The sequence below is a fragment of the Peromyscus leucopus genome, chromosome 3 (genome assembly GCF_004664715.2).
Source record: "Peromyscus leucopus breed LL Stock chromosome 3, UCI_PerLeu_2.1, whole genome shotgun sequence".
Taxonomy (NCBI): domain Eukaryota; kingdom Metazoa; phylum Chordata; class Mammalia; order Rodentia; family Cricetidae; genus Peromyscus; species Peromyscus leucopus.
This window is the reverse complement of record NC_051065.1, coordinates 37564718-37587873: the sequence shown is the minus strand read 5'-3', so window position 1 is coordinate 37587873 and position 23156 is coordinate 37564718. Positions and strand designations below refer to the sequence as shown.

At 43.2% G+C, this 23156-nt stretch overlaps 1 protein-coding gene across 12 annotated transcripts in view; it reads right to left on the bottom strand.

Moving 5' to 3' along the window:
* Positions 1-1827: 1827 nt before the first annotated feature.
* Magi2 (membrane associated guanylate kinase, WW and PDZ domain containing 2) overlaps positions 1828-23156 on the bottom strand; it is a 1425274-nt gene continuing 1403945 nt past the window's right edge. For 4 of the 12 annotated variants that reach the window (XM_037204332.1, XM_037204335.1, XM_037204337.1 and 1 more), the window contains one exon: positions 1830-4560. In XM_037204332.1, the coding sequence (XP_037060227.1) occupies positions 3995-4560 (566 nt within the window). In that variant the 3' untranslated portion in view covers positions 1830-3994. Of the gene's footprint in view, positions 4561-23156 lie in introns of all 12 variants that reach the window. The other 8 variants (XM_037204339.1, XM_037204334.1, XM_037204333.1 and 5 more) reach the window with 4 other exon arrangements.

Below are 23156 nucleotides of genomic sequence, written 5' to 3'. Positions count from 1 at the left end.
ATTCAATCTAGAATCCTGCATCAGAGATGCCATTTGGTTATTTTGCTGTGTTTGCCCCCTTCCCCTGCAAAACCCTAAAAACAAAACAGAACGAAACCCCAAACCAAACAAACAAAAAACAAGAGTGGAAAAGATACAATTGGGAAACTGGGGCAAACTTAACTAAGACTGTAAACTTCCAAACAATACTCAGATCCTACACAAGCTTCAGCCAGCAGATTCTCAGCCAACCCACCCACCCTACTGCAGGAATACTGGGCTGGCTGCTGGTGGAGAGCCCTTGTGCTTAGCAAAGACTCCAGAAGCTTTTCCAGGTGAGTCACAGGCATCTCTGCCTGGGGTCTGCAACATCCACGACTTCCATCCAAGCCAAGGCTTCCCTGTCAGGTCTGCCCACTGTTCCAAGACAGCAAGCAGTTGGAAACTGGTGGGCTGGAGGCCAGCTGTGGCCTGCAGGTGGTTTGTCATGGTCATATTTTTGTCTTCTTGTTTACTGGTTCTTAAAAATGTAAATTAACCACATCAACCTTAAAAACAAGACAAAACACAATTTCAAATAGCAGTCTTTCTTTCTTTTTCTTCTTCTCATGAGAAACTGAAAGACTCTTCTACAGTGGCCTTGACAAAAGAGCAACTTTAGAGGAAGTTTATGTTTATTCTGCACTGGCCACGCCCTTTCAGGTTTCCCTGTCTGAGCTAGGAGGCCCTTGAATTCCCTAGTCTCCCTGTGGGCTGGGTCTGCTCCTACTCACCCTCTGCAGGCTGGGCCTGCTCTCTCCCACCCTCTGCAGGCTGGGCCTGCTCTCCCTCACTCTCTGCAGGCTGGGCCTGCTGCTCTCACCCTCTGGGCTCTGACTTGTTATCTACATTTTTTAAAAATGGTAGTTACTATGTATTATTAATGTTTACATTTTGGTAACTACATTGTTTCATGTATCTCTTGCCTTTTCTGCAAACACTGGAACATTCTTGCATTATCCTATAACAAGCTCTGCCAGCTTTTTGAATTTTTTTTATAACTGCTTTGTGTTTGATTTCATACTTTCTGCCCTTCTTTTCTGAAAGTGATGTGTGACAGGTTTAGAGTTTTAGGTCTCCTACTGATGTAACTGGGAAAAGTCCCCTTAGCAGTAGTTGAGAGCTCTTCCTTTGGATCACAAACACCATGACCAAACCCATGCAGAATTTTCCTTCTCATGCAAGGTAAAACCTATAACCAGCCATTGGTTTGGGACCCAAACACTGCTGCTGTGTATGTTGACTTCTGCATGAACTAGAGAATTAAAAGAAAACAATGTGATGATGTCTGTTGATGATTGACACTGTCATTTTTTTTCTGTAAATAGATTTAAGGGATCAATGTAGCAAGTAGCAGGAATGATTGCCAAGTCTTAAGTGATCTAAGCAGGAGACCTGTACTAACTGGATTCTCAGTCGACTGGAGTCAAAAGCATCTTTTTCACCTACTGCCACTACATCTGTATTGAAGTCTCAAAGAAGCTCTCTGGGGCATTAAAGTTATACTTCAGAGATCTGGGGGGAAATGCAGCTTTAAAAAGCTAAAAAAAACAAAATTAAATTAAAAATAGGGGGTGGGGAATGGTGGCACACACTTTTAATTCTAGCACTTGGGAGGTGGAGGCAGGTAGATCTCTGAGTTTGAGGCTATCCTGGTCTATAGAATGAGTTCCAGGACAACAGAGAAACCCTGTCTTGAAAAGCCAAAACAAATAAATAAATAAATAAATAAATAAATAAATAAATAAATAAATAGATGTAACCTCTGGTCCTTACTGAATTCAAATTAACACACAGTTTATATAGTTGGAAAAAGAAAAGATTTTTGGATATATATTTTATTTGACAGTGTTTTAGAATATCATACAGTAAACAAGATTTCTGTAAAAGTTAATTTATCCATAGTGGTGCGTTTCATAAAAATAGTTGCTCACTTACAGTCTTTCTGTGACTATTAATACATGGAATTATATTTATAGAGATACAGCTGTACAGGGTAAATTCACAGCTAACACTACACAGAAGTATTATTGAAATGAGATTCAGATGATGTGCTGTCTTCACAGGTTATGGATTACAGCCGCATAAAGCAATCACTGCACGAGCAGTCGCTGTGAACTGTGCAAGTCAGAGTCTATGCAAGCGTAATCTCGGTGGTTCCTTCTGTAACATGGAAAATAAAGGTCAGAGGGTACAGTACCAGGACGTGCAGCTACACTACAGAAGTATTGTCCAAAACCAGATTCCATAAATTAATGGCAAACCACACTGGATTTCTAGTCCAGGGGAGAAAGACGAATTGAGATTAAACCCAAAGCATAAACCAGGGCATGTGTTTGTGCTTTTGTCTATGATGAATGTGTTTCACTTTGGAAATTGCTTTTACAAGCTGCAAGACCCTTCCTAGGAGGCTTTCGGCCACACCGGCTTGTCAAACAATGATCCCTATGTCTGATGGGAATTAAACTAGGTAGTGCTCAGGTTACAAAGAGGGAAAGACTCCCTTGGGGACAGCTTTTCCGTGTGACCAGGTGTGATGGGCCTGACCTCCCCTTTTACTTATTTGACTACAAGTGAGGAGGAGTGAGGAGTCTTATTTGCTTTGGAACTTGTGAAAGGGGCAAAATATGGGAAGGAATGAAGCCTCAATTACACAAAATATATTCATGACAAATTGTCTTTAGACATCTTGCCTTTTAATATGCGCAGCTAATAAGTACCTATTGATAACTGATTGAGGCTAACGTTTTACAGTTTTACTACAGGGTCAGTCATTGACCTGTGATGGTAACCGGGTAATGTAAAGGATCATCTATAGATTGTTAGTGTAATAAAAAACTTTATACAAGGCGAAAGCAAACCAAATGGGAACCAAAGGGACATCAAATAAGGAAAGATAAACAGAAAGGATGCCAAAGGACTCATGTTCTTTAATGAAAATAAATTAGTTATCATGTTTTTAATATTAGAGATTCATTCTAATTTGAGAAATATAGGACAAATACTTTGTCAAAGTGCAAATGAAGTACCGAAGAGGTTTTAAAATAAGACAACAGGTAAAATAGAACATTGCTAACAAAGCAGCTACCTATCTCTCTGCGCCTGGTATGACAGGAAAGCCTTTTCAGGAAGGAACTGCAGCGTTGCCCATCTCGATTAAACAGATTATGGTCTTTTGATTATAAAACTCATATTTTAGAAGAAAACCAATTAAGATTTACGTGCTAACCTGCGAAATTCTGACTTACGGCAAACGGTTCCCTAGGATACAATTTTTAAAACCTTTTTCCCCTACCACTGAAAATGTACAGAAATGACTTGATCACAGAAATGGCAGTAAAAACGGCATCACACCAATGAATTCACTAGGTTTCTAACTCATCCTGCGGTAGGCAGGGAATGGTGCTAATACCGTTGGTGGATGCCGAGGGTGAGCCATGGAAACGTCATGGGCGAACAGTTCTAATGTTTCAAAGAAACCCTTTAACCCCTGTCTAGATTTGTCAAGAACGATTTATTTACAATACTTTAGATCAATTAAAAGATATAATCTTGTCTCAGTTTCCGCTTGCTCCGTGCAATTTGATTTTTTTAAGGCGATATTCCAGTTTGTGATTGCTCTGAACTTGTCCAGTTTCTTGATATAAAGTTTGGATGACATCCGAAACCTTCATGCAGTGGGGGAAACTTTTTTTCTTTCTCTTTTTAAACTAAAGCTACACTGCACTGTCTCTCTGTGATGTTTGCGTGATTTTGGTTCTTCCATAGCTGCCAAAGCTCCCACCATGGAACCGGGGGCTTTAGGATCAGTTTAGGTCTGCGAGCACACCTTGCCGCGCCGCCCACGCGCGTCGCACACCGATGCTCCCAGGCCTCGGTGCTCGTGTGGATCTATGCGTGTGACAGTGAAAATAAATTAAAACGCCGTGAGACGGAACCCGGGAAGAACGGCCTGCGTGGAGGCGGCGGGGCCCCCTCATCTGCCCGCGGCCGAGGCGCCGGGCTGCAGGGCGCCCGGCAGCTTGTCGGAGCCCGGCACCTTCCAGGGCCCCGGCGCCACCGCCGCCTTGCGCGCCGGGCCGCCTGCCGTGGGCCGCGGCGCGGGCCGGGACCCGCAGCGCACGCCCACCTTGGCCTCGGCCTCCCGCGCGCCCGCAGCCCCGGGGCCCTCGCGCCGGTTCCGCAGCGCCTCCTTCCCGTCGGCCGCCTCCGAGGCGGGCCTGCCGGCCTCGGGCCTCCCCTGGCCGCCGGGCACCTCCTCCGGCCTCGGCCGCGCGCTGCTGTGCTGCGGGCTCGCCGAGCGCTCCCTCTGCTCCCCCAGGCGCTGCTTCTTCTGGCCGCCGGCCGAAAGCTCCTTTGGTTTCCTAACGTCGTGTTCCCTTTGGATATCCCAAGTTGGGTCTGGGCCTATCTGGTGGGAAGGGTCGGAGGGTGGGGCTGGATGTGATGGAGAGAATGGAGAGAGGATGTCTTCGAGGGAGACGCCTACTTCCGGCAGGCCTGGGGCGGCGGCAGCGGCAGCACTCCAGGCGTGGGGTTCGTCTGCGGACACGAAGCACAGCGTTAGGGCGCGCCACGTTCCCGGGCTCAGCCACCCCCTCGCCAGAGCCGTGGGCTGGCAGCCTGGCGGCTGCTCTCCAGGGCCCCGCCAACACCCCCCACTGCCAAGAGGGCAGCCAGCCGCGCCCAGGGACGCCGTTCCCCACCCGACCCTTGGGCCTCCTTTATGCCCAAGAGTTCAAGGCACAGCTCGGGCCTGATCCCTTTGCCTCAGCCTGGTCTAACCTCTGGTGTCAAGCCTAGCATGGACCCTGACCTGACAATACTAAACGAATGACTCTCAGCCTTCACGGTGGTTATGATACTACACTGCCCAGCGGCCCTGGCCAGCAGCAGCGAAGGGACCAGGTGCTCCCTTTTGTTTTTAGCAGCACCGGGGATTCTGAGGAAGATGGGTAAGAGCCAGGATTTAAGACACACAATTCTGAGCCCTCTTCAAAGGAGTCGGCGAGTGATTTTTCTCAACCATTAGGTGTCGCTCAAAGCACAATTCTCAGCAATTGCCTGATAATTTTGGGATTTGGATTGATTCATCTGAAAACTATCATTGCTCTCTTGCCTTAAAAAGAAAATCATTGTTTTTGATTTTTCTTTTTTCTTTTTGGTAGTTTTAACAGGGATGGCTCCTAGACTAAGATAAACTAAGATGCTGAAGCTAGCTAAGAAAGCCTAGCTTCAACATCCATTGAGGATGTACTCCGTTTTCTTCCAAAAAGGATTGAACAACTTACAACATATGTATGTGTTCTAAGAAATGACTTAAAACAAATCGCTGGCCAGAAGTCAAGTAGGGAACAGATATGTGAGAAATCAAAGATGAGTTAGTTACGACCACGAACAATAACATTCCCCTTGAATTTCTTTACCCTAAGGCAAAAATAAAGCAGGGAAATCTAATACAGCAACCCTTGATATTTGTGAGGAATATGTCTCATGACCTTTGAAAACCCTCAGGTTTTGTAATATCGTTCTAGAATGTAATTTTCTCTAAGGAATTGGTGTATGAGCGGGAGTGAGAGAGAAGCCACATTCATATTGAATTCTGGGTAGCAGGTGATCTTTCTCCACTAGTAGCTAAGAGAGCCTCCTCCCCATGCCCCCCCCCACCATCAGCCTTAGGATGTGATTCCATTCTGACCTCTGTAACCGGTCAGAGGTCATCAAGGATTCTTGTGTGTATCCAGTCCACACATACCACGAGTCTGCTTTGTTATAAAAGTTGAGAATTTTTATATAGCACTTCTAATAGTGACTTAGATGAGAGAAAAAGAGAATAATGGAGCTAATATTTTCCGCAACAATCTGGCCACCTTTAAAATACCAAGTTAGCTGTAAAAATTTCTCCTTTGATGTGAAATCTGAACAGGTTATTCTGGGCACAGTGTTACTTCCTTCTCTCCACAAACTGGTATCTGTGAATAGTTTCACATCATAAACCAAGAATCCTTGGTTACTTTAGGAATAATATGGAATTAGTGGATGTGTTCAGTGCAAATGGCAATATGTCCTACTGTGGGCTAGTGTAAAAATCAAAGTTCAGTAGAAAGTGGCACCTTGCCAATACAGGAAAATGTTGCCTTGAGCAGTTAAACACACCATTCAAAAGACCTGGGGCAGTTTGTGCAATAGTCATTCTGACCGGGACCATGGCAATGATGTTTCATGTTAACAGCTCTTCCCCCTGCATTACATCACATATGGTAGAGTCTAGAGTCAATTGGCTGGCCTTAAATTACTTCTGAGACACAGGGAGAAGGTTGACATTATTTATACCATTTCCTAAAGAAGGAGTTGAAGTAGAGAGGAGGTTAAGTAGCTTGACCAAAATTACAGAATGCCACCCAAGAGTAACATTTGGGGTTTCTTTACCCCTTTTACTGACTGAGAAAATTGTCCCACCCAGCTGCCATGCAGATAAGGCAAAGCATGTGAGGCAAACCCACTGTAGAGGAACCGGCCTGTCACCCACCAGAGTACTTAGCATTTGTCCTCCATATCTCATCAACCGCATGTGTGGGACTCAACAGGAGAGCTCTCTTCAGACCGTGAAAAAGTTAATTCACACATGGAAGCAGCTGTCATTAGTCGGCCTTATTCGGTTTCCTTCTACTCTTTCCTATCTCCAATAACTCTCCCTGTGATAAGCTAAAGATGGGTTTATTTACAAATCTTAGTATAAAAAGATTTTTCAAGAGATTTTTAATAAGTGATTAAAACTGAAGGAGAAACTAAGAGTTTTTGTGCTCTAAGTTACTTCCTATAAAGAAAATTAATCAGAAATTAAAATTAACTGTGTATAAAGTAAAATATTTCAGAGGTAGGAATCTATATATGTGCATATTTTTAATTTCTGAGTAAAGGAGCTCTATAGTTCTGGGCTGGACATGCAGTACCCACGCAGGCATGAGCTTTTGGAACTCCATAAGGCACCTCAGTGGATGCCTTGACCTGTCACCTATAGCACCAAGGTGAGATGAGTTAGGGACAGGAAGACCCCTTCTCTAATCTTTCAAACTTTAAAGTTCATGACATCATGGTGTACAATGAAAGAATTATTCAAATTTAGTAATTTGATTCCTAATTCCATGGCCTGATTTGTTTAGACCATGGTTTTTGTTTTTCTTCCCCCCCCCCTTTCTTTCTTTATTTCTTGTACCTGGGAACAGGCTAAGATATGTGATCGTGGACCTGGCACAAGCTGGGTATGTGATGATGTGCCCTGTACAGGCTAGGGTACATGATCATGCACGTTTATGAAGTGGTTGAGGAACATGTTTCCACTGCATCTTCTCTGCGATGTTCCAACAGGATATGTAACAGGGGTGCATCCTACAAAGATGAAACCAGCCACAACAGGCCTTCTGGGATTTCTGCAGCTGCTCTGTCCAAACACTGTCCCAGCTACACTGGCTAGAACCAAATTTGCTTCATTAGTGTTTGCTCTCCGACCACACCCAACTCAGTGATACTTTTGCATCAAATCCAGAGGATACCTCTGTGTATTCACCTTCATATACCACATTCTCACACAGAAAGTATTTCCATAGACAAACTTGACCCATAGTTTCATGACACCCTAGTCTCCTGCTCCTCACTCTACCCCTTTTCTGTGACCTTATTGGGGCTTTAGTCTTTGGTAGTTCCCCCCACCATAGTCTCTCCTGGACGGGCTCTCCCATCTGTAAAGCTTGTATGCAAAGTTTCCAGTGTTCCTGTTGAGCACTCTCCTACCCGATGATTCTATGCTGGTTTATCCATCTGCCTTCTGGATATCTCTTCTTGAAAAATGTTTTGCCATCTTCAATACCTCAACTAGAAAACCAGAACCTTCTCTCCCAAGCTGTGCTCCATTCCTCCCCATTGTCTCTCCATGGTAGATGGTGCTGTAATTGCACAGTGTCATCCCGAATCCCTTTCCTTCTCTTATCTCACAAATCCAATGCATCTGTTTTATTAGTCTTGTCTTCAAATAGAAGTGGGCTGTAGCGACTGTACCTTCTCTTTTACCACTGTAACTCAAGATATGGGGCAGTCCCTCGAAGGATGCAGCTAATAAAGGATGATCAAGATGATCACATTAAGAGGCCACAAGAGCCGGGCGGTGGTGGCGCATGCCTTTGACCCCAGCACTCGGGAGGCAGAGCCAGGCAGATCTCTGTGAGTTCGAGGCCAGCCTGGTTTCCAAAGCAAGTTCCAGGAAAGGTGCAAAGCTACACAGAAAAACCCTGTCTTGAAAAACCAAAAAAAAAAAAAAAAAAAAAAAAAAAAAAAAAAAAAGGCCCCAAGTGGACATATTTCTTTGGGGAGAATAGAAATTCTCAATTTCAAAAATCACTGTCAGCACTGTTCAGAGAAGTGTAGTAGATGGTGAACCAGCACCAGCCACCACCTGTCTGTGCGAGGGATTGATTTGGCATGAGGAAGCCACTTTGGTTTCAGGCACTGAGCAGGGGACATTGTTTTAGACAGAGGAGCTCAAGAAATCCATGTCACCTGAGCCACTGCCATAAGCCACTCTTCTTTGTTTCCATGCTTGAGCAACTCCAGGGACTCTCCACATAACATATGTGACAATATCTTTGATAAACAAGTTGGATCACGTCAGTTCTTACTTAAATTTTCAGTAGATTTTCACTGCTCTTAGATTACAACCCACATGATTAGCAGTCTACAAAAGCCTGCAGAATCTGGGTCCTGACATTTTCAACAGCTTCATCTCCATTCACCCCTGCCCCCAATTGCTCTCTGCTTAGTAGCTCATTTGGGGATGCTCTTGTCAACCGCCCTGCCTGCTGCAGAAGGCTCTCTTCCTAGCTGCTCACACTGGAGGGTTCTCCTCTACCCTTCATGACTCTTGACTGTTATTCCAGAGAGCTCCAATATATAGCAAACATGACTCTTCAAACAGCATCTGGGTTTATATTCTCATAGTACTTATATAGGTTTACTGTTTACTGGATGACATCAGTCTCAAATACTAGTTATACATATCATGAAGATGATGACCACACTGGTCTTGTTCATCACAGTGGGCTTAACACAAAAAACTTGTGATTTTTGTGCTTGACACAAAATATGAGTGCTTGATGAATATTTGATAAGGGAATGAAAAATCTGCTCCACAAATAGAAAGAGAAGGTCTGAAACCAAATTGTACTAGAAGAAATGCTTCAGGGCAAAAGAGTCACATTTAAAGTATAATCTGTCCAGAGTGAGTTTGTTCTGTTTTGAGAGGGAAGATGGCAATGTCAGAGAGAAAATAGGTCTGGTGGAAGGGTGATGGAGGAGGGAAGCGAGCAACAGAGAGCATGCTGGGAACAGTTCTTCACTTTCCTGCTGGCTGATTATGGAGAGGGGCAGGCAGAAGCTCTGGTTCCAAGGGCAGAGTTATTTCCCTTGAAACTTTACAGATATCCTTTCCTCCTTAATCTCATCAACTGCTTGACAGGTTTTGTCCCTGCACCATTGACTATTGTACTATGGAATGTTCTGAAGAGCCCACAGATAAAATAGATCCAAATGTCTTAAACTACATTGTGAGAGAAACAGGTCCCCATCTTAAGTTAGGATCACATTTCTTACCCTTCCTATTTTCATTTTTATCAAGTTCTCATCTCTTCTAGAACACAAACCTGTAGCTAAAGCTTTCCTGGTTCTGTTCAGCTCCTGCAGCCCTGTGGCCAGCTGCTTGGACCCAAGTAAACACAGAGAGACTTATATTACTTACTGTGTGGCCGTGGCAGGCTTCTTGCTCTCTGTTCTTATATCTTAAATTAACCCATTTCTATTAATCTATAAGTTGCCACGTGGCTTGTGGCTTACCGGTACTTTTATATCTCGCTTCCTCTGTGCCTGGCTGGCAACTCCTGACTCAGCCTTCCTGTTCCCATAATTCTCTTCTCTGTCTCACCTATACTTCCTGCCTGGCTACTGGCCAATCAGCATTTTATTTATCAACCAATCAGAGCAACACATTCACAGCACATAGAACATATCTACAGCACAAACCAATTGATGCTTAAGTATACATTTTATATATAACACAGATTATGTACACATGGTTATTTTTGAGTTAAAAATATATGGTCTCTTAAATTATATTGTAGGAGCTCAGCAATATTAACAAATTAAATTTCACTTTATATGCTGACATTAAAAAAAAAATCTCCTTGGGCTGGTGAGATGGCTGGCAGGGAAAAGTGTTTGCTGTGTATACCTGGAGACCTGAGTTCATGCTTGGAGATGGTGTAAAGGTGGAAGACGAGAACCAACTCCACAATGCTGTCTTGTGATCTCCACAGGAATGCGTGCACGCACACGCTAAAACCCTCTTGTAAACCTCTTATATACATCAACATCTTGTTTAATGAAATATCACCAAAGCTATAGTAACCAAGGATCTGGCCTGCTAGGAAGACACTGCTTGTTGTAGCAAACAATATCTGTTTTTCCAGATGCCTCTTACCTTCAGTAAAAAAATCTGTACAGTTGAACGCACAATTCAGATAAAGGAAGAATGCTGGAGATATATCTCAGACTACAAGTCAAAGAAGAGTTGATAGTAACCTTTGCTGAGGACTAAGGTGGGGGACTCTCAAAAGGGGCCCAGAGATTATGGTCAGAGAAAGAGAACCTGTCATCTGTTCCTGCTTCACCTGGGTTCTTTCTAAATTCCTGGGTTCCTACATTGCTCTTTGGTACCCAGCTCAGACCCAGGCCATGTCTTTTAGCTCAGGATGCTCAGGAGGATAATAGTAACATCACTACTGCTTGTTACTACTACTAACATCAGTAAGAACACTGGTTTTGGCACACTGGCTGAGGTGCCAGACACCTTGAACTGAACTCACAGCATACACACAAACTGACACATTCTACAGAGAGGGAAACTGATAAATGGAGGTCCAGTGACTTGTTGAAGGCTGCACAGCCCATAGGTAATGGAGAAGGGTGCTGAATGGCTTCCTGACCATTAAACACTGCTGCTCGATGCCTGTGCTATCTCTGGTTCTTATTGAGAAATGGGGACTTGTCTGTTCTTCTGGAGCAATGAACAGAGACTCCATCTGAAGTGGCTGTCAGAAGCAGATCTATTGCTTTCCTAATGGGGACTCTGAAATGTCATTTATCTGAACACTGGACTCAGACAGTCATTAGGGTTAGAGCACTGAGCTGTGAAAATGCTGGAAATATGGGCAGTATTCAACAGACAATAAACTTAGATCTTTTGGAGGTAGGGATGATAATGCTACATATTTAAAAATACTCTTCGAGCCACTCCTTGGGCTAGGATTGAGTTGCAAACACTCATGTTAGATATTAGAAACACTGATTTTGAGGCAAAAATTCTTTTACTTCTAACTGGCTAAAGTTGTCCTGCAAAGTGATGCATGGATTTGGAACTACTTCTTGATATACACTACAGGTGGCTAGGGTTAAAGAATACAAATGTGGCTGTGCTAGAATCCATTTGCTTCTAATTTAGAATATTAGAGAAAATAGAAATATAATTAAGGTCAGCAATACAAAGCTATTTGGTTTAAAAAAAAGCTTTGCAAGGATGGTGTTCAAACCATATAGGTTCATTTGGATTCGTTCAACCATCAGTTTTTGTAACAAAATATAAATAGAAAATATGTATGTTAATATTTTCTGAACAAATTAATTATTCTGTTGTATTTCTACTCTTTCTAAAGCACTGTTTCCATTTGGGAGCTATTGTTATGACCTTCACTACTGGGGTGTCCACTGGATGTTATAACATTGTAACTTCACTACTGGGGTGTCCACTGGGTGTTATAACACTGTAACTTCACTACTGGGGTGTCCACTGTGTGTTATAACACTGTAACTTCACTACTGGGGTGTCTACTGGATGTTATCACATTGTAACTTCACTACTATGGTGTCCAATGTGTATTATAACACTGTAACTTCACTACTGGGGTGTCCACTGTATGTTATAACACTGTAACTTCACTACTGGGGTGTCCACTGGATGTTATCACATTGTAACTTCACTACTAGGGTGTCCACTGTGTGTTATAACACTATAACTTCACTAGTAACTTCACTACTGGGGTGTCCACTGTGTGTTATAACATTGTAACTTCACTCCTGGTGTGTCCACTGTGTGTTATAATATTGTAACTTCACTACTGGGGTGTCCACTGGGTGTTATAACATTGTAACTTCACTCTTGGGGTGTCCACTGGGTGTTATAACCCTGTAACTTCATTACTGGGGTGTCCACTGTGTGTTATAACATTGTAAATTTACTACTGGGGTGTCCACTGTGTGTTATAACACTGTAACTTCACTATGGGGGGTGTCCACTGTGTGTTATAACATTGTAACTTCACTATGGGGTGTATCCCCTGTGTTATAACATTGTAACTTCACTATGGGGGGGTTGTGCACTGGGTATTATAACATTGTAACTTTTAAGTGGCTGTGCTTGGGTATTGAAGCTTCATGTTTACACCCATATTAAAAGTGAGTCAAGGCACCCCTTGAGTTCCTCCAGAGCAGAAAGGCAGTCCTCGGGGTGGGTCAGGGTTTCTAAGGATGGAACTGCGACCCAGTGAATGCTTCATAGGAGCTGGTGCTTGGCTGTGCGTATCACATATGTCAGTTTGAAATTCCCACAGCAGTTCTGAGAACTATGGCGCTGTTATCCCTCCCCCACTGGTTAGAGAACTAGAGCTTAAATTAAGAAATTGGCCAGAACCACTAAGCTCATAAGTGAGAATGGGGCAAATGACTCTATAATCCAGAGCCCATGGCCAAACCTTGACTCTATTCTCATCTTTCTAAACAGTAAATGCAGTCCAGAAAGAGATAATGTCTTCCAATGCTACTTAAAATGCAAAAACCAACCAACCAACCAACCCACCACCACTACCACCACCACCAACAAAATCCTAATCACCTGGTGGAGTGGCTTACGCCTGGAATTACAGCACTTGGGAGGCTGAGGCAGAAGGATGGCAGCCAGTTTGAAGCCAGTTTTGTGCCAGCCTACAGTATGAAGAAAGACTCTGACTTTAAAAAAAATCTCTGAAAGTCAGGGGACACTTGGTTACTAGAACATCCCCTAACCTGGACTGGGCTCCAGAGAAGGAAGGTGAAACATGGCGGAGTTTTGCTGGAGCTGGGAGTTGGTCAGAAAAGTGGCCACAGGGCAGGGAAGCTAGACAGAGTTAACTCAGCAACTTGTGGAGAGTGTGAACTGGGAAGCCTTGCTTCTGCCTCCAGTTCTGTCTCGTGGTGTGAACTCAGTGAGCCACATAACCATCCTCAGCCTCTGTTTCTCCCGGCAACATGGAGTAAAACCTATTTTACTTCCCTCCCAGACTGTGAAGATCAAATGAAGTGAGCTCTATGGAACGTGATGCTCACACATACATGTACTAGCTATCAAACTGATAGTTCAGACCTAGGTTTTTAAAGTGAGGAAAAGGTGCCGATTGCCAATTGACCCATTACCAAGATGGTATATGGGTAGCAGATAAGCATGTGAAAAGGTGGTCAATGCCATTAGTAGATGGTGACAGTTAGAACTTTAAGGAGAAGCACTTGGGTCCCTACATTGCGGGTGGAACTAAGCAACAGTGACTGACTGAAATCATGGCTGCTGACCTTCCCTGCATTGTGACTGGAAATGAATAGCTACTTGAGAAAATAGTCTGGCAGTTTCCTAAAAAGTTAAACATTTGTTTATCATCCAATTGATTTGTCTCAGTATGATAAAAACTTATATCCGCATAAAAACCTTTGTGTGGATTTTTATTGTGACTTATATTTTTATGGTGGATTTTACCAGCAATGAAACAGCCCAGCTGTCCATCAACTGGTAAATGGATGAGCACAGTGGGATATTATTCAGCTATGAAATGAAGCAAAGTAGCCATACACCCCAAAACACAACGGATCTCAGATGCATTATGTTAAATGAAAAAAAGAACACCTGATTCAGAAGGCGATAGAGTATATAACTGACATTTATTGAATATTCTCAAACAGGCAAGCTCAGTGGAGGTTCCCTGGAGGTGTGTGTGGGAGGAGCTTGACTCTGGTAGACATGGGACTGGGGTGATGTTAGAGGCTGTGGGACTGTTCTGCATTTGGTTCATGACAGTGATAATATAATAGTTATTTTGTTGCTTTAAAGTTATTACTAATTGTTACGTCTTTGACTGTTTCATTCATGTCCACAATGCATAATGGTTACTGTTTCCTCCCCACCCTTTCATCTGTCTCTCACCTCCGTCAACCCCTCCTCCTGTCCCTTCCCACCCTCATTTATGATGTTTGGTTTTGTTTGATGACCCACTTAATTTAAACAGGAGAATCTGCGTGATCACTGGCTGGGGACTAGCCATTAAAGTCCAGTGGGGTCACTGGTGGGTACACGTATGAAGTCAATGACTTCTTCTTTCCCTGAATCTGTTAGTAGGAAATATTTCAGCAGTGAAGTAGGGCTCCCTAGTCCTCCCCCATCTCAGCCTGACACCATTGATGGGTCCACTCTTTGCAGACTTGGTACAGTCAGCCATGGTAGTAGAGAGTTCACAATTGCAATGACTGTTTATTGCTTACTGTTGTTTTTGATACAAGTCTCAGATAACTCAGTCCATCCTTGAACTTGCTACATAACTGAGAATGACATTGAACTCTTGATCCTTTTGCCTCTGCCTCCTAAGTGCTGGGATTACACATGTGATAATATAATTTTATGTAGTTTTGAAAAATACCTCACATATATACATGAAAAGAGCCAGTTTTACTGTATGGAATTACATCTCAGTTTTTAAAAATGAGAAAAATAACTGTGTGAAAACCTTTTTGAAGGCAGGTGAAGGACTCAGATCTCACCTTTGCCAATGTTTCTCCCACTATTTGGCTTAATAACTTCCTTCCATGTCGTTTACCACAGACCAAAATAAGTTTCAGCCCATTGAAATTGATAATAAATTCTGAGTTTGCAGAGTTAGAAGATTCTGAATTAAAGAGGTTTTACTTCAATCTTTAGAAGGTACTTTTAATCTCAAAGCCTTTCAAGTACCATGTTCTTCATCACAGAAATATAGCCCTGTCTGAAGTGGCAGAGAACTAAAAATTATCAATCACAGGTGCCTTTTTGTTTGGGTGCAAGAACTAATGGTAACCAATCATAGCTACATCTTGCCAGAGATGGAAGTAGAGTGAGTTACTCACAGGATATATGCCCAACTCTAGCTAAATTTACACTTACCTTCAGACTTCCTCAAATAATCTTCCTTAGGAGGCTTTTGGCTCCTCAGTGAATGGTTCATGGACAGAATTCAGGAGCAAGATTAGATCACTTTTAGGGGCAATCCCACAGTGGAATGCAACAGGTGATTCTTTGTTGATTTGACCACAGAACGCAAAGAGGGTGCCCCTCTCTTAGATATTTTGGAGTGTTTAAAAGGGGAGAAAGGCAGCGGAAGCAAAGCCTTTTGTCTAGAGCCAGACTATGCAATCTCAGTACCACATCTTAGCGAGACCTTCCTAAAACTTAGTTCTATAGCTAGTTTTGTTATTTATTCTTTCTCCTTTTCTTCTTTATGTTTATGCATGTTTTACCTGCATGTTTGTGTAATGTGTGCATGTAGTGCCCAAGGAAGCCAGAGGAGGGCATCTGCTTCCCTGAAACTGGATTTTCAGGCAGATGTACACCTACCTCTACATAAGTGCTAGGAATGGAACCCCAGTTTTCGGGAAGAGCCCCAGACGTCTTCCCTGTCGCACCATTTCTTCAGCCCCACCAGCGTTATCTTTTTTAAAGCTTTTCTTTTCTTCCCTATCCCTTGACCCAGTTCCCAGCTTCTCTATTCACCTTACTTTTTAAATTAAACAAATTCAGCCTCTGCTTTTTATGTTACAGAGTTCAGTACACTGAAAATGGACTCTGCAAATGGTAGCCTTTCTATCTTCATGGACCTTTCCATGGTAGTACAAGAGACAGAAAATTAGTATGCAAATAGGTACTGATAGAAAGTCTGATATGAACCTTCAGACACAACACAAAAGTGCACACACACACACAATTTAAGAAGATATTAGAAGATGGAAAGAATTTCAAGGTCAAAAATTGCCAGAATTAAAGTCCCAATGATATTCTTCATTGATCTAGGAAAAAATCCTAACATTCTCAGGGAAGCATAGAAGGCACCCTGTGGCCAAAGCAATTCTGAGCTAAAAGAACAATGCTGAAGGAATAATACTTGGTTTCAAATCATACTACAGAGCCACAGTAACAAAATAGTGTGATTTTGGTACAAAGATGGACATATAAACAAACGGAATAGAATAGAGGACCTAGAAATAAGCCTATAGAGCTACATCTACTTTATTTTTAACAAAGATGCCAAAAATATACATCATAGAAAAGACAGCATCTTCAACAAATGGATAGTTACACCAGGAAAATGAAACTAGCACCTCATCTTCACCTGCACGACTTCAAATGGATCAAAGACTTTATGACCAGAATCTCTGAAACTGCCAGAGGACTAAGTAGGGAAAATACTTCAAGACATAGACGTCTGAAGGACTTGGTAAGGACTCCAGTTTGGTATGGACCAGCAATGGGCAATGGACACAGCAGAGAAAACAGTCATCAGAGGGAAAACCAGCCAACTGATAAACAGCCAAGTAAGTTGAACAGAGGGTTCTCAGGAAAAATACAAATTACCAGTAAGTACACAAAAAGATATTCTACATCCTTGGCCATCAGGAAAATGCTGATTCCATTTTACCCCAGTTAGTCTGGCTATCAACAAACAAACAAACAACAAACAAACAAACAAGACAAATGCTGGTGAGGATGTGCACACATGTGCATGGTGTGTGTGTGTGTGTGTGTGTGTGTGTGTGTGTGTAGTATGTAGGGGATAGAACCTTTATTTACTGTCTAGGGAATTGAAACTAGTGGAGACAACATATAAATCAGTATGGAGGCTTTTCTAAACAAATGGAATTATGATATGATCTAGCTATTCTACTCCTGGGTTACCCAAAGGAATCTCAGTGCACACCACAGAGATACTGACACGTCCATATTTATTGCTGTACTCACAATAGCCAAGATGTAGGACTATTCTAGATGTTCATCATCACATGAATGGTTAGAGAAAATATGCTGTGTGTACATGGGTGTGTGCGTGTTTGTGTGTGTGTGTGTGTGTGTGTGTGTGTGTGTGTGAGAGAGAGAGAGAGAGAGAGAGAGAGAGAGAGAGAGAGAGAGAGAGAGAGAGAGAGAGGGAGGGAGGAGGGAGGGAGGGAGGGAGGGAGGGGGAGAGAGAGATCCATAAAGTAGGATGAAATTATGTTATTTGTGGGGTCAAGGATGGAATTGGAAATCATGTTAAGCACAGTAAACTAGACATAGAAAAACAAATGTTACATATTTTCTTTTATATGCAAAAATCTAGATTTTAAAAAAATGACACCAAAGTAGAAAAGTGACTATAGGGATAAAATCGTCTAAAGAAGGGAGAGTGGAAGAGAATGGTTCCCCCATTACTCAAGACAAATTGTGCATCTTTTCTCTTATGCAGAATCAATCAATCAATTTAGCTATCATCTCTCTAATCTGTCTGTCTAATCTATCTATCTCCCTATGCATTTTACAGAAAAGCAGAACGGAGACTGTTTGGGAGGAGGAAGGGCACAGGGTGGGGGTCCAAGGGAGGACCGTGGATGGAAGCAAATGTGATCAAAATACAATGCTATCCATGTTTGGATTAAATATCACAATGAAAGGCGTTGTGTTGTGCATTGCCTGGAAGCAAGTAGAGAGGCCAGTGTGGCTGCTGCATGCAGACTAGATTGTGGATGGAATCGAGTCTGGTCAGGACGTGGCTGTGGAGGCTCAGGCAGGACATGCAGTGCTTGGATTTGGTTGGTGAAAAGTGACCAGATCCAAGTATCTCTGTGAAACATACTCTGCAGATTTTGACGAGGCCCTGGGGACATGAGTAAGACACACTTGGTGCCTTCTAGGCCTCAGTGTCCTGTTTCAGAGTCTGGGGCTCCTCGGAGCAGGGATGGAGTGTGCAGAGTAGGTAGGAAGAACTGTAGGGATTCAAGGGAAGCTTGAGTGTGTTTGGAAGGACAGTAACAGCCTGTTAGAGTAGGACATAAGTGCCATCTGTAGTGCAGAGCTCACAGTGTGCTGTGAACGCACATGAAGCAACAACCACCAAGAGTCTTGGAAGGTGGGTGGGGAGTTAAGAACTTCACCCTAGACAGTGGAGAGTCAGAAGGCTTCTGAACAGGAGAATAAGGGCACATTTCTCCTCCTTATCTAAACGGGTGAGTCAATCCATTGATATTGACAAATAAATTATACTCCAGTTAAAACATATTAAATGTGTGTTATTTCTATTGGAGCATCATACCATTTTAGATACTTTTTGAACAACAAAGGGAGTTTCTTTTCGTTTTATTGGTATCAGCAGGCAGAAGTATGATCACTCTTCAGATGGAGAAATATGATTAATCTTGTAGTTAATTAAAATTGAATACCTACTCTGTTGAAAGTAATATATAGAGTCAGCTCTTAAGAACTGGACATGGGTAAATTGATGTCCTTGGTGTTATGGGGCTTACTGTAAGAGGCAGATGTGGCCAAGTGTTATTGAGTGAAGCATGCCACAAAAGGAAAGCTAAAAGAGAAAACACTACAGAAGCATCTCATGCAGTGTAACTTCATTCCGGGGCTCCAGGAGGTCTCCCCTAGGAGATGGTCTTAAGTGAAGAGTAAGCTGGTTACAATTTTATCTTGCAGGAAAATAATCTCTCTCATCTTGATTAACTTTTCTTTCAAGTGGTTTCTTGCGAACAGCAGGCAAAGAGATAAACCAACCATCTTTCTTTTTCCACTAAAATCAAGCTTTTCGTTAACACTCGCAGTTGAGGTGTGACATAACAGGAGATGAAGCAGTGGTGGGGTCTCCTCTGTAGAGCATGGAACTGTGAGGTCCATTATTCAGGTGTTAGCAAACCCCTGGAGACTTGAAGCCTGGCCATCAAAGACTTGGATCACTGGCCTGAAAGACCACGCAAGACCACTGATGTAGAGGTTACCAGGCAGGGGCCATGGGACATGCTGTACAGGTGAGAGGTGTACTGGGCAGGGCAGGAAGCATGGGAGAGTTGTAGACATCTGAGAGTAAGGCAGGGGGCCTGAGACTCTCAGGATTTCAGCTCATATGGCAGTGGGCAGGAGCATCGTAACTACGATGGGAAATACAGGTTGGAGGATAAACAGGTTCACATGTATCTGGTGAGACCATTTCAGAATCATCTATTCTCTTTATCCCTTTAGATAAGCAATCATTATGCCAGGTAGGTAGAGGGGAAAAGGCAGTGAGTTTGCCTGACTTTAGAAAGAGGAGTTTTCTATCTTATATTGGCACATAGTGTATGTATGTGCATGTGTATGTATGTGTAAGTAGTGTATTTTAATCAGTAGCACACCCTTGATCTTCATTGTTACCTCCTCAGAGAAGCATAAGCATCTCTTCCTACCTTTTATATAGTGGCTGTTTCCTGTTTTCTTTTTCCTCTTTGTTTCTGTTATGTTTACTGTAATGAAATCTTAAGTAAACATGTCTCCCTTTCCTAGAATACAAATTCGATCAGAAAGACACATCTTGCCATTTAAAAATTAGTCAAAAGAAGAGTGGATATACATCTGAGGTAGGAGCTTCACGAGTTTAAGGCCAGTCTGGGTGACTCAGGGAGACTGTTTTAAAACAAGATTTGAAGAGAGTGTTGGGGTGTAGCTCTGTGGTATAGTACTTGCACAGCACACACGGTCTAACCTGGACCACAGAAACCAAAACCAAATGAATCAGCCAGAGACTGCTGTTCATGTTTCTGGAAAGCAGGACCACAGCCTGCTTTTAATTATTAACTCTTAATTATTATTAAGAGCCTGTATGTGTGAGCATATGTGTATATTTCAAACACATATATGTATGTGTATATATACACATATAGTCGTGGTTGTGTATGTATCCATAACTACAAGATATCATTTGGTGTTAGAAACCACAGGTTTAGCTAAACTTTATTATGGTACTGTATTATCAAATTTAAAAATGTAGAAATGTATTGTATAATATTTGTAGGAAAAATTCTCTATGAATTTCTAAACTCTTGGTTCTCCGAGTATCACCTCCTGGGTGACATCTTTGGGGCACTTTCAGGAAATGCAGATTCTCAGCCTCCCCTCCTTCATGCCTCTGGCCTCCTGATTGAGAATCCGTGTTTGAGCACATTCCCCATGAGTTCACAAGATCATTAAAATTGAAGGCACTAGCTGTCTTCTGAACGATTTGGTAGTGTCAGATTATCCTGTGAGCAGTAGGGGACAGCTGAACTGAAGCTGAGGAAAGAATGGAGAGTTGGGACCAGTGTGCTGCCTAGGGTACTGAAGTGAGTGATGAGTCCATGAAGATTGAGAAAGTTGCTAGGCAGAGGTGGTACACACCTTTAATCCCAGCACTCGGGAGGCAGAGGCAGGTGGATCTCTGTGAGTTTGAGACAGCCTGGTCACAGAGTGAGTTCCAGGATAGCCAGGGATATACAGAGAAACCTTGTCTGGAAAAACCAAACCAAACAAACAAAAAGACCACCACCACCAACAAAAAGTGAGAAAGTCTATGCTTCACCAGCCAATTTTTATTTCTAAGCTCCAAAGAAAGCATGTTTTTTTTTAATTTAGTGGGCTTCTTAACTCAGAATAACTCCTACTGTATTATCATCAGCACCAAGAAGACATTCAGAGCAGGATTGTGGAAACCATGCCTCCACGATCTCAGCTGTCACTGGTGAGGGAGGTACCCATGCTATGTGCTTTGTAAGTTATACAGATGATTCTGACATTCCCTTATGAGATTAAAAGAAACTTATCTTAGTCAGTGAGCTATTGTTGTAACAAGCAACCCATTGCTGAGATTTTCCAGCTGGGCCAGACACTGCAGCTAGCATCTGGTTTCTCCTTTCTTTTGCTGACAACACCACAAGCAAGACTTAAAAATGATGTGAACCCTGGGCTGGAGACAGGGAGATCCCTGAAGCTCAGGTGATGAGCCTCAGGTTCAGTGAGAGATTGAAGGTGGAGGAGGCTGCGGAAATGGCTCAGAGCTTGTGAATGCTCATCTTGCAGAGGACCCAGGATCGGTTCCCTGCACTCATATCAGGTGGCTCACATCCACGTGTAACTCCAGTTCCAGGGTATCTGATACCCTCTTCTAGTCTCCATGGACTCTGGCATGCATGCTGTGCACATAAGCTCACACATAAACTCATGAGTAAATCTTAAAAAATAAAACAAAAGTGGAGAGGGGTTGAGGAAAGACCCCATTATTAACCTCTGCCTTGCACACACACACATGCCTTCTCCTAAACTTATACATACATGCTCCATACCCATATCTCCACCCCCACACAAAATAACTGACCAGAGTTACAGCAACCCTCAGCCCAACCCCAACCTCAGATCCTAAATTACACATGTTATTATTAATAAGAAAAATAAGTAGTTGGGTCTTTCAAGCATGACTCAATTAAATAACCATTTATCCAGCCACTAAAGTGCCAGTGTGGAGGGTCAGTGCAGGAGACAGAAGACACAGATGTCGGACTCTGCCTTCCGCGCTTTCACGTAGCCATGACAAATGGCTTCCTAAGTTTGTGAAAGCCAGGCGTGCCCTCTCTTTAATTACACTACTGTGTTCTAGGTCAGCTGAAGGACCAGTCACAACAGAAGAATTCTGTTCTTTGTCAACTGGAAAATTAAACCTCCTTCTCTAGCTGTCCTTAGTCACTGACCCTCGGCAGCGTGGATAATCTTTCCTTTCCTCCAGCGGGCTGCTGTTATTCTGAGGACCTCCAGAGCAGAAAGGAAAAGCATTTTCAAGTGTGTCTTCTGTTGAATGTGCCTGGCACTTTGGTGCTAAACAGGCAATAAATCATAATAAATGGAAATAGTAGCCCATGGCATGATCTGATTGAGTCGTTTAAACAATCACTTTGTGTTGACAAAAGGTACGGTGATTATGCCAGAGGGACTCAAAGGTGCTGGAAACAAATGAACTAGAGGAATTGCTTGACAAATGTGAGTGGTTTCCAAGGGCAATAGCCTCTGTTCATCACTGCTCAGCCTGAGGCCTGCAGGACCCAGGGCATGAGTAACCAAGGCACTGTGGATTCCCTGCCTCACCTCTGCATGTGCTCTACCCACTGCTCCTCTGCCACCTCAAACTTGCCTTCCAAGTCTGTGGTTCTGAAGGATGAGCCGCCAAGTGACCTGCTGACACTGAGCTGTGCACTGAGAGATTAATCCTCACATTGGTGCACAGGGGTGTCAATCTGCGGGCAGCTTCCCGCACGGTCCCACCACAGTTCTAATGTAGACTCAACCAGGGAAGTCATTATCAGTAATAATAATGGGTACAAATAGACCTCTTTGGCTAGAGCATTCTGGAGACATATTGTGTCACTCCACTGCAGCTGGTGGATGGGGACTGTTTTTGTATATATTTTCCAAATGAACACAATGGGGGGGGACATGTGACTTACTGCCGGGTCACGTTGGAAGCAAGCAGGACTTAAGCAGCCAAGTGACCCCTGGTGACTTCCAATCACACAACTGTCTTTCCCTTTGCCTGTGTTGGCCAGGTCACCTCACCGGGTTGTCTTGGTGGGCCTAGACTGGTAAGAGATCCCTAGCCTGGCTTATGCTTCTATAAGAGATGCTAACTGGGGGAGGTGTTGGAGATCTTTTGCTAAGTTGTCTGTGCAGAGGTACTAGGTGACTTCCAAGGCCCAGAATAAGCTGTTGCTGCTCCTGTCCACACAAGGTGGACCACCAGCAGTTTGCAGAAGGCTCACTGCTCTCCCTTATGTCACAGATGGGTCCGTTGGCTACATGGATGACTGCTCGGGGTGTGTCAGAGTGGGAGGAGAGAAAGGTGACTCAGAATGCTTTTGTTTTAGTCCCAGAGACCATGTGTGCTTCTCATCTGGAGCCACATACT